The sequence below is a fragment of the Mercenaria mercenaria genome, chromosome 17 (genome assembly GCF_021730395.1).
Source record: "Mercenaria mercenaria strain notata chromosome 17, MADL_Memer_1, whole genome shotgun sequence".
In the NCBI taxonomy this organism is placed as follows: Eukaryota; Metazoa; Mollusca; class Bivalvia; order Venerida; family Veneridae; genus Mercenaria; species Mercenaria mercenaria.
In genome coordinates, this window is record NC_069377.1 from 27,893,412 (window position 1) to 27,906,019 (window position 12,608).

At 36.4% G+C, this 12,608-nt stretch overlaps 1 protein-coding gene across 1 annotated transcript; it reads right to left on the bottom strand.

The window, feature by feature from the left end:
* Nucleotides 1-1,669: 1,669 nt before the first annotated feature.
* Nucleotides 1,670-7,988, bottom strand: LOC123537539 (uncharacterized). The gene is made up of 8 exons (XM_045321338.2): nt 7,911-7,988; nt 6,941-7,104; nt 5,906-6,030; nt 5,084-5,232; nt 4,750-4,810; nt 3,417-3,576; nt 2,703-2,841; nt 1,670-2,196 (listed from the first exon to the last, which is right to left on the bottom strand). Exons 1-8 carry the CDS (start codon nt 7,978-7,980, stop codon nt 2,009-2,011), a joined length of 1,056 nt encoding a protein of 351 aa, XP_045177273.2. The 5' UTR covers nt 7,981-7,988; the 3' UTR covers nt 1,670-2,008.
* Nucleotides 7,989-12,608: the final 4,620 nt, after the last annotated feature.

Below are 12,608 nucleotides of genomic sequence, written 5' to 3' on the forward strand. Positions count from 1 at the left end.
GGACGGGATTCAAAGCGTGCCTGGATGACAGTTTCTCACTGATAACTATTGCTCAGTGTGAAGTTATCACAGCTCTGAGTACTGCTTATAGAACATAGATTCCTGAATAGTGTTCACGGCTCTGTGAGTACTGCTCACTGAGTAGTGTTCATGGGCCCGTGAGTACGTCTTACTGAGTAGTGTTCATGACACTGTGAGGACTGCTCACTGAGTAGTTTTTACGGTGTACCGGGAGTACTGCTCACTGAGTAGTGTTTACGTCACCGTGAGTACTGCTCACTGAGTAGTGTTCACAGCACGGTAAGTACTACTCAACATTACGCCAAGCGAAACGTCTTTCCACAGAACGGAGCAGCCAAAGTAAACTGTTGATGCAGAAATAGTTCAGTATCTACAGCCTATCGAAAAACCGGATTCAAATAATGATAGTAGGAATAAGAACCTTTCTATTGTACCTATAGCAAGGTACCAGAATGGGGCCGGGTTGTCTGCATTAGCCATAACATGCAGTACAATTTTGTATCAGATCTGGCAGTGCATCATGGCAGCACGACTATTTTCAATGCGTACAAAATTCTAAAATTCGATGGATAATTGATTAATTATCCATAAAGAACATCACTGATGCTCCCGGTCGCCACAATGCCTGCCAGTAGTGCCAGGTCTAATACCCACTAGGCATTAGTACCAGAAGATAGCGTACGCCATTGGGCCACAGTTAGGTTATTTCGCAAATGTACCCAGAACTTAAGGAGCGTGGCAATTCCGCTCTTTTCGCTTTTACCATTTTGCTTTACTCAGAAGAACACATAAGAACGGACCATATCCTTTTTGTTTTTAAGAGATACATATGACACAAAAAGCGCATAGCTTCTCGTGGCTCAGTTCCTACAGTTCCTATGCGAAATAGAAGAGTTTGGGACTATTGCTTACGAGTATTTAGGTAATATACATACTTTTTATTTTCATAATTATGTTAATAGGATCCCTATACTATCGACACTTTAGCCGACGGAATAGCTTATTGCTTAACATTTTTTTCATAGTATCTTGTAATTGGGATTATGGTATATTAATGGTTTCACCACAATCCTACAATCCTGTGTTAGATAGACACCGTTTTTTTCTTCATTGATTGATTTTAGGTTCAATAAATCATGTTTATATACTTCGTGCATACGTAATAAGTGGAACACCATTTATGTCATGAATTGCACTGTGGGGGGACGTAGGGGATGGTTCCCCGACCCATATGTACCCACCTACGGAAGAATAAACTGGGTTACCATCTGGGCGTAAAGAAAGTTATTAAAATGAATATTCAGAAATGTGTAAGATGATTTTAAGGACCTCACACGATGAGAGTGACCTGTGAATATAAACCCTTTTTAACGTTATATCAACGATATATATATCGTTTACTTTTCGAAAAATGACATATACAGACGCTGTAAATAATAACAAAACTTAAATGAAATGTAAATACAAATGTATGATGATTATATTAATGGCCATGAACATATTTATTGAGAAAAAGGGAGGAAACAGAATCCAATTACATACATATTTGTATACACTCAGTCCCAAAAGAAAGTGTGCACTTTTGCTGTTATTTTTTCTCGGTTATTTTCATGAAAACTTATGTTTGGTACCAACATTTAAACCAGTTCGTAAACAAATTGGTGTGCATTTTAGATTTTGAGTTATACCTGAGAATTAGTGTATGAAAAAATGAAACAAAAACGTCGGGGAATTTTTGAAATGTTTAAACTTAAAAAAGTGCACACTTTCTTTTGGAAATGAGTATACATAAAGCAAAACACTAAAGTATATTGGGTGAGATTTGGGACTAAGCCACGTGTGAAAAACGTACAATAAGAACTAATCTAAATAAAGCAAAATAATGTCCTCAGACCGAACAATATTTTTTAAATCAATAATGTATCAAATTTGGCTGTCTGACGGTGTATGTAACTGTATAGATTAGGCCTTGACTATGGCTATTTTCCTAAGAGGATGCTACGGAAGTCATTGCATTTCCAGAGTTGAGTTTCTTCAATATGCCGGCTTTTGCTTGGAGTTTGCGGAAGAGGATCATGGTGGCGGCGGTAGTGGAAGCGAGACCGCCAACCATTATAATCATCAAAATAACAAACAAAAGTGGGCTCAAACTCAGACTGTTGTTGTCCTCAGGACCTAATAAAGAAGAGAAACAAGATGTCAGCTGTGTTATATTAGTACACAGTATAATTAACATAATGCATTTGTTGTGTTTAGCGTAGTTACATTATCCCCACATGTACATTTTGTTTCGCTTTGTGCTAATTTGTTCTCTCAGAGTTTCTGATACTTTACCATGAATCTGTAGTAGATGACAAAATAATGTATCTAGATCTACGACCGGTCGTCTCCCTGAACATTTGCATATCCCGGACGCTCGAACACGTGACCTTTGATATGGTAATCAGAGGTTCGCTTGTTTGGGTAAACCCGGCGGATATAAAATATTTACCAAAGTACTGTAAATTGAGATGCTTCGAAAGATGTTAAACTTTTGTACCCTTCTCAATTATGCCATTGTCATCACACGAGCCTATTAAATTAGCTTTAATTTTGTATGTGTCATTTTTTTAATTCACATTTTTTCTGCATAATGAAACTTTGAAATGTAGTTACTATTATATACATGTAACTTTACTTACTCTGAATAACGACTTCTTCTGTTGCTATGGAGATAGAAGAACCAACACTGATATCTTCGACGGCATTGTCCTCGGCCTGTCGTTTGGCAATGGCTCTCTTCTTTCTACCGTAACTGTCTATACCATCACTACAGGTTGTCTGCAAAATTTTTAAACTAAATTTAAAACAATGTCATTGAGAGTTGTACAATATATAAAATACAAAAAAAAACAACATTCTTACAAACACGCTAAAACATTTTGTACGTGTAAAAAGCCCGAAATATGCGACATTGTTTACAGATATATTATCATTTGCTGGTGAAGTAATAGAACAAAAGTTCATAATGCCTTTCTTTACAAATGACAGCAACATATTTTTCTTTGAAAATAAAATACTTATATGTCTTATTCTTGTTAATTGTTTTCCAATATATTTGACAAAAGTTTAAATATTAATTATCATAGTAGAAAATATTATGAAATTCATTGTTTATTATTACCTCCCTTTATGACTGTAACTGTGTCAGTTCATGTGCAATTTTGAAGGTAAAGCTTTTCAAACCAGTAATTACATGTACGCAGCTATTTTATGTGTTTTAACATAAAACTTAAGCCTTATGGAACTTTAGTATGTTCGAATTTTCACTTCTCGGCCAAGGAAGACCAGATCTCGAGACTTAAGTCTAATAAAACTGTAAGCATAAAATATGGAAATGGCTTTAATAAACTTACTGGACTGCAGGCACCGAGACAGACCTGGAGAGTACAAGAAAAAGGCATAGCAACTGAACCGCCGGCGAGAGATGTCGTTCTGAAAGCTCCAAACTGGGCTTGGATCAGTCCCTGGGATACTCTACTGATGTGGGGGAATAATTCAATATCGACTGGACAACTGCAAAATAAATTACAAACATGCTATTGAAAACATAAGCTTCGAAATTAAATACAGTTTATGTCACAAACATTTTTTTTTTAGTTTTAGATCACACCGACACAACTGCAGGTCATATAGCGAATTTTAAGCTTTTTGGTGGAGGAAGGTACTAGGTGCCCCGCCGGGCATTTACTGCAGGTCATATAGCGACTTTCAAGCTTTTTGGTGGAGGAAGGTACTAGGTGCCCCGCCGGACATTTTCTCATAAGGGGCGAATACCTTGGTAAACCACCGACCTTCTGCAAATTATGGATTTTTGTATGTAAACAAATTTTAGGAAACATAATTGAGCCGGGCCATGGGAAAACCAACATAGTGGGTATGCGACCAGCATGGATCCAGACCAGCCTGCGCATCCGCGCGGTCTGGTCAGGATCCATGCTGTTCGGTAATAGTTTCTCCAATTCCAATAGGCTTTAAAAGCGAACAGCATGGAGCCTGACCAGACTGCGCGGATGCGCAGGCTGGTCTGGATCCATGCTGGTCGCATACCCACTATGTTGGTTTTCTCATGGCACGGCTCATATACTCGAACTGCTCATCATTGACCTAAAGTAACTACATATAAAAGAGGTTTCATTTATGGGTATAAATTTCCCATTAAGCTTAGGAGCAGTGATTTTCTGGTACTGGGGGTATCTCCAGCTACAAGTTGGAAGGTTTAGAAGACTTATTTATAATATAGTCAAACCTCTCTATAAAGACCGCCCTTAGGAGAGACAACGATGGTCTTTTTTGACAGGTGGTTTTCATTCACAGATTGAAATCCATTACAAATGGTTAACGTTAAAACTGAGAAATAGATTTTAGTTTTGAGTGCTTTGCTGGCAAATAAAACACGGTTTTGAGTTCAGATGCGTAGTAATCTATTCACGAAGTCCTGAGTAATTAATCACGACGCATCTGAACTAAAACAACCGTATTTTATTTGGCAACAAAGCACGCAAAACTAAAATCTATTTCCATTATAATACGTTCGAATTAGACAACATGGCAAAAATCCTTCTTTATTTATATGAGAGAAAATCTTAAGTGTTAAAATTCGAAATAAAACCACCAGCCGTCTCCCTCTGTTCTGAGGTGGTCTTTGCCACTTGGCACAGGTTGGACTGTACGCAGCAATCTACTTACGCATTAGAGATGATTTCAATGTTGTCGGCGAAACAGGATTTTGCCTTGATGTCGAAATCCTCTTTAATGAGAAACAAAACCAAGTTATACAGATATACCTACTAAATATTATAAGAACTGTTGCAAACAAAATCACTTGCATTGATATGACAAAAATGGCAATCAAATCTCATATGACTGCCAAAGTAAGATTGTATAAAGGTATTTTCGATTTTAAAACTACGTAAAACTTAGTAATTGATTGCAAAATGAAAAGATTTTAACTTGGTATACCGTCGACATGATTCAGTAGGCCTACTTGCAGACATGTATGAAAGAAAATATATATACTAACCTATATATTCAGCGTCGAGTTCCATGACCAACGTGACAATGTCGGTAAGTTTGACGGTTCCTCCGTTAACGTTATTGCCGTTACTGTACAAACTCATGGTAGCTGTGGGCTTTACCGTCTTGTTCAGGCCGGCATCATCGTCTTTGTCCCTAAAATTTTTGGATTTAGGGAAATGTTAGAGAACGTTTAGTCAAAACCCAAGACAAAGGACAGTGGAGGGCGATATTTCTTTCCGCAGTTGTGCTTCAACAATAGCTCTAGAAAATATTGCCTTAAAGGTATACTAAACCAAATTTTCATTTCATTTTTAAAAAATTCATTTTTGAAAATATGAACAATATTTTCATATAGTTTATGTAAACGTTAAACTAAAATATTTACTATGTGAATTTATTGTTATATACATCGGTTTAAAATAGCAACACACTTAAGAGCTAAACGCTATATAAATGTGTACTACCACAAAAATGGAAGTATTTTGTTTCATTACAATTAATTATGAATGTAGCTCTACACACGCATTTAATTAAATATTTAGTAAAGTTAAAAACATTTGTAAACGATTTTCTACATTTGAGGTATATATCTGAAGATAAAACATTTCAGCTGTGGTGGACATCGGATATCTTTGAACAGCTGCACAATTTGGAAGTAACATAGTAGTAGGAACAGAATAATTTATTATGAGAAATACGTGTCCGTCATTTTTATATGACTGCAGTCACCAATATGATTAACAGCAATATGTGGACGTACCTCTTGAAACTGCTTGTATTTATTTCTTAGAAACTTAGAAATTACGTACGTAAATATAAAACTTACGCAACGTCGAGGTTGTTGCTGACCGTCAAGTCTCCTAGGTCTGCAATACACATGACAGGAATCTGTTTGTCCTCTCCAGTCTGGTAGAGAGCTTTCTTCTGAACCATCACCTTAAAACTTTCCTCCTGCAAACATTGAGAGAACGGTGTTTAATACGTATATAAATCCAACCAAAATGGACGTACTGAGAGTTACTCTGAGCTCAATAGCTTTTAATATGGAACATATTCCTTTGACTAAATTCTGCACATACTCTGAGGGAACAGAGTGAGAAAGAGTAGTGTTCCTAAATGTTGAGAACGTGTGCGGACAGTTCCAAGTAAAAGTTTGTGCGGACAGAACAGCCACTCTATAGATATTTACGACAACGGAAATCAGAGTTTGTTTCCTAGCAGCTATGGATGATCTCAATAGTGCTGGGTACCAGAGCAGCACAGTGTACTATTTGGGAAATAGATTTTAGTTTTGCGTGTTTTGTTGGCAAATAAAACACGGTTTTGAGTTCAGATGCATCGTTAACTAATCACAAAGAATTATTTCTTTGACATCACTCTTGAATTTTAGAACACTGTTCTGGGTAGTCAAGGGTTATGGCTAAATACAGAACAGTGTTCTTGGAAAAACGACAGACGGGTGGATAAACTGCAATAGACGTTTCTTCTGATTAAAATGCACAGTTTTGATAGAAGTTATGAAAATGAGAGACATTTATAGCGCTGATCTGTTATTATGAAGCATACGTCAAGCAAGTGACGAGGGAGGGCCAAGATGGTCGGACAGAAATGTTAAATAAAACCATCACTGCTTAGAATATGTAAATATAGAAAAGAAACGCAGAGTACTGTGTCTGCAATGCTTAAACAATTAAAGCTACTTTTCAAAAGAGCATTTCAACTTGATATTCTGGTTTATAAGATATAGATTATCAGAAACAAATTTTAAAAAATCAAATTTAAGTTACTATCGAAAACCAAAAAAAAAACCTCCCGCTTTATCTCATGCAGATTGTTTCTTATTTCTTAGAATACCACTTACCCACTGAATTCCACAGGAGCCAAAGTCGATTGTATAATACGAAACACCCGACGTTGTAAACTGTCGGCAAGCTGTGCCTTGACCCTGGATGTAGATAATACCGCCGTCGGCGCCGTCAGTCAACGTCAGCTCTAGTTTGCTCTTAGTACAGCTAGTCACTTCCACTAAAATTTTAGAGGTAAGTTATTTTCATGATAATTACAATTTGATTGTACTTATATACGTATTGAGATAATTTATATAAAAATTCGACGTTACTGTCAGTTTTCAGATTATAGTTAAAGTAAAATTGACCGAAAATGGATGTATTATTAATTATTGGGTTTGTTACTGATCCTCTACGGAAATATGTAGGGTCAGTATGCTTTATAGATGGCGAGGCGAAGCCGGGCTCTCTATAAAGCATACTGGTCATACATATTTCAGTAGAGGGTCAGTAATAAACCCAATAATTGACCACTTAATTACTTCTCGAAAGGTCTCTGATGGTGCATGGTAGTAGGATCCTTTTGAATTTTTAAGATAATAATGTTAATTTTATGGTCAACATCACGCAATTTTGAATTGCAATTCTCGTGTAGGGTCACCTAGTGACCCTCTACAGAAATATAGTGGGCAACCACGTGACACTACTCAACCAATGAAAGGGCTAGAATCTGGTGGGAGGTAAAACAAATTTTGTTGTTTTGTTTTATTGCATGATATCTTTCGATACAAAATATATTTATTAATTCAATGCTTCTAATTAAATGATATCTAATTAATACAATTGTCAGCAGAAAATTCTGCCCAGCACGTGAAAAATGAATGGGTTTACGTATTGTGATACATATTCATCAAGTGACCAATAGAAAGGAGACTGTGGAAGAGAATTCTAAATTTAATAATGTCCTGTCGCAACTATATAGTTAGAAAAAATTCTCTTACATTTCTAGAAACAATTCAGTCTAATGTTTGATAGTTCACTTACAAACTGGATTGAACTGTGCCAATGCTGCTGCAATCACTAACGAAAATGTAAACAACACTTTGTTCGCCATGGTGTCAACAAACTGGAAAGAAACGTAACATTTCACTATAATAACCTCATTGCTTATATGAGCCGCACCATGAGAAAACCAACATAGTGCGTTTGCGACCAGCATGGGTCCAGACCACTGAGCCTGCGCAGATCCATGTTGTTCGCTTTCAAACCCTATTGCAATTAGAGAAACTTAGCGACCAGCATGGATCCTGACCAGACTGCGCGGATGCGCAGGCTGGTCTGGATCCATGCTGGTCGCAAACCCACTATGTTGGTTTTCTCATGGCGCGGCTCAATTATATCTGTTGTCAGCTATGTGTCATCTTTCATTTTGGTTATATTTTAAGGTAGTGGACGCATAATAATACACTGCAATTTCCGTGTGACTATAAGCCAAATCGGCTTCATCGGCCGTACATTTAATGCCGAAATCGCACGCGAGAATGGGTAAGTTACCGATCGTCACATGTTACGTATCCATTTCCTTAAACAATTTTTATTTTGTTGTGTTTAACGTCGCACCGACACAACTTTAGGCCATATGGCGACTTTCCAACTTTAATGGTGGAGGAAGACCCCAGGTGCCCCTCCGTGCACAATTTCGTCACGAGCGGGCACCTGGGTAGAACCACCGACCTTCTGCAAGCCAGCTGGATGGTTTCCTCACGTGAAGAATTCTACGCCCCAAATGAGGTTTCGAACCCACATCGATGAGGGGCAAATGGTTTGAAGTCAACGACTCTAACCACTCGGCCACGGAGGCCCCATTTCCTTAAACAAAAGTTTCTAATAAATTGAAATTCATTTTTTATACCTTCCAGTTCTTGGACTATTTACAAAACCATGTGCATAGTCAAAAATGACGGATTTTTTTTTAATCTACTGTCTATAGAGCAGCGAGAAAAATATAGAAAAATATCACAAAAGAAAGAGAAAAAATATGGAAAAAATACCGCACAGAGAAATAAGAAAAAAATATGGCCAGACGCATCATTTCCATGTCGGCACAGGAATAAGAACAAACAGTCGCATAGAACTTAATGCAGGGCCATTCTATCGTTTGTCAAAAACCTGCCTCGTGCTAAATTTAAAGATATATTATCCCAAATTTCGAAAAATATGAATAATTCTTTGTAAACATAAATACTTTATATATTTTACGTGAAAAAATCAATACTGTACGTACGTTGGGTTTGAAATGCCACACACTTAAACAGTATGTAAATGTAATGCTAAAATGGATTTTTGAATAAATGGTTGTTGCAATTCAGTTTATTATTAAACCAACTTATAACAATATCAAATATATTTAATATGTTACTGTGCATTTTTTTCGTAATATCATGTTTATATTTCCCGTCATTTGTAATTAAATGATCTGTTTGTTTTCACATGTTTTTTTTATCAATATCAAATGATGAGACAAAGACAGATTATACCTTCGGATAGAAGAGAGAATCTTCAATGCAACATTAAAATATTTCTTCGGTTATCAATAACGAAGAAAAGTTAAATCTCTCTGTATATATTTCAAGGAAACACAAGTTATAACCATCTTAACTGCATTTCAGTTTGTAAACACTCTAAAGAGATTTCATTATAATAGTGCTCGACTCACAAAATAAATCTACATTATAACTAGAAAAATACAGTACCCGGAAACACACACACGAGAAAACTGTGCACAGATATAGCTACAATGTATATATGTACCTTAATTTCCTTCAAAGAACACTTATTACAATTAAACGAAGCGAGTACAATTAATACCAGTGAGATATACTTTCATTTAAGTCAAAGTGAACGAAAATTCATTCCGAGAAAAGAAAATCTTACCTTGCTGTGCTTCAACGTTCAGTGACAATCAACGTCTGGTGACTAGCAGCTGCTGACGGTTGTGGTTCCGTGTTTGGTTAGGACGTGGTATTTATACTCTCACTTCAAATATTATTGAACACGGGTACAATTAGTTTGCCAATAATTACATTACTGAATGTTGATAAAAAATGCTTATTTTGGAATAGACTTATATGACTTGTTTGTAACACATGCAATATTGCATTCTAACCGATTGTCGATAATTTCTAGTTACCAGTTGTCTATAGACAGAAACCATTATTTTAAGCTATACCTTTATCTGTCATAAGCCTGTTTTGAAGAATTAGTTTCCTTTATGTGGCAAGAAAAAAATTGATTTTGTCTACATGCTGAATACGTGCACAAATTCGCCATTGTGTCCAGAAACATTTGTGTCCTGAAACATCCCATGAAACCTAGGTGGTAAAAAGTTGTTGTTTTTCTGTGATCAAGTGTACGTTTAGGCTTCCGACTTAATTCTGAGATAAGTAACCTCAATTCGGCAAATCAGTATTGTCTAGGATTTTAAAAGTATGCTGGTATTTTGGGTAAAGTATTCTAGTAGTTGGAAGACACATTCTTATCACAGTGTGAAACGGGCAATACGTTTATGGTCAACGGATAAAATTGAATAAATATGTTCAAACTTATCTGAAGACCGTTTGAAAAAAAAATCTAATCTGTGTATGGACTCGAAAAACAGTCGTTCCACGATGCATTTTGTTGGTTATTTTATTTTGTTATTCTAATATTACAGTCGACAACCACCAAAAGTTACAGACCAAAACAATTATGGATTTCCAAGTTACATTAATTATGACTTAACAATATAAAAAAAGTTAGTTTCCAATGACTGCAATGTTACATTTTGGTTTGTAATGAAATTATCTGCTCATAATTAATTAGGACATACGATTAGAGATCATCATGTGCAAACAATTCCAAGGTATAACAAATATCATCATTTATTTATGCATTTACAATACTCGTGCTAAAATCGTCGGAGAAAAGTGCGTCTTAAATCGTGAAACATCGGATATTTCCGTATCATCATATTGCGAGGGACGAATTATAGCATATATGTATTGATTAGATACTCTTCGGCTTGAATAGAATCATCAGTTAAATAAGGGCCTAGTCTGGATTACCTGCCCCTTAACTGCTACTATTAGTACTAGCCTGGAACCAGGCTAAATACGGGCCATGCATCAGGCTAATTACCAAATGCTAACTGAAAGTGTCGCATAATACCAAATTCCAAGACTTTTTCGAGAAAATATAAATTCGTGGATTTCAACGTTTGAGGACATGACAAATGGGAATTTTACGTATTCGTAGGGATTTAATTACGCGGACTGAAAACAACGAAATCTACGTAAATTAGTTCCCACAAAGTCTTCATAGTATTTTGAAAACTGAAAAACATTTTGTTGTACTGTACCCTGCGAGAAAGGGTATTAAATGATCATATATTTTATTCCAGCATGTCAGACAGGATTTCCCGTGCTTTTGTAGGTGCTGGAAATACTCGCATCACACACCGAGGTGTTAGATGACTCTTGTGCTGTAATTTATGAATGAAATGCGTAAATTTAAGATATATGTTATAGCGATTATAGCATTCGTTTTATTATATGTATTTTATTATATACAAGAAAAAGAATCTATCACAGGTAGAAGGTACGGATGAAAATATCTAGCGTTTGGTGTGTTTGACCACAGGTGTTTGAAACTCAATCAATAAAAAGATATATGCGGGTTAGATCTCTTGAGAAGATCGTAGATCTCTGTACTATTTCATACTATATTAAGGTGAGTGGGATATGATATAGAGCTTCAAGCGCCTGTGATTTGACCAGGTTCAGCGTCGTTTTTAAGCATTTTTCAGTCATATCTATGACACGGTCGGGGAGCAAACCCACGACCTCCCTTACCAGAATCCGGCGCTCTACCTCTAGGCTACCGAGGCGGTAATCTATAGATCTCGGATTACAGTTCGTTGCCGCCTAAACAGTTACCTCTGAGCCAGATATCTCAATCCGCACCTTCACCAGTGAAAGATTCTTAACTTCTAGTACATTTATGATTAATTAAAAATGTACCTAATGCTACAATTCTTTACCTGCATGTACGTGGGGCCCCCGTCGCCGAGTGATTAAAGACGTTGACATCGAATCAAGTTTCCCCTCACCGATATGGGTTCGAGCTTCATTCGGGGCATTGAATTCTTCGTGTACGGAAATCATCCAGCTGGCTTTGGAAAGTCGGTGGTTCTGCCCAGGTACCTGGCCGCGACGAATAATGCACGGAGGTGCACCTGGGGTCTTCCTCAATCATTAAAGATGGAAAGTCGCAATGTGACTTATAATTGTGTCGGTGCGGTGATATTAAAGGTTGTTAATCGCATTTTGATCAAGTAATGGATTTGTTTGAAAGTTTAACAAATGATTATTTACACTTAATTGTGTTCACTGAGTGTGTAACACATGCAAACTTTTCACAGTAGGTATTTTTAAAATTTGATTTTTCATATCCTGGTTGCACAACCAAGATAGAGTTATTTTAGTAGGCTATATGTATAAATCTTATAAACCTACTATGCCTGTGGAAAGATATCAATATAAGAACTATTGTATTATATTTGTCAAACATTTGCATTGACAAAATCTATATTTAGCTAAAATTCATTACAAATGCAAGTCTGTGAAATTATTTTCCCTTTACCTATCTTGCACAACCAGGACAGACTAGAAATATATGACTTCGGAAGCTACATACTGTTTTAAA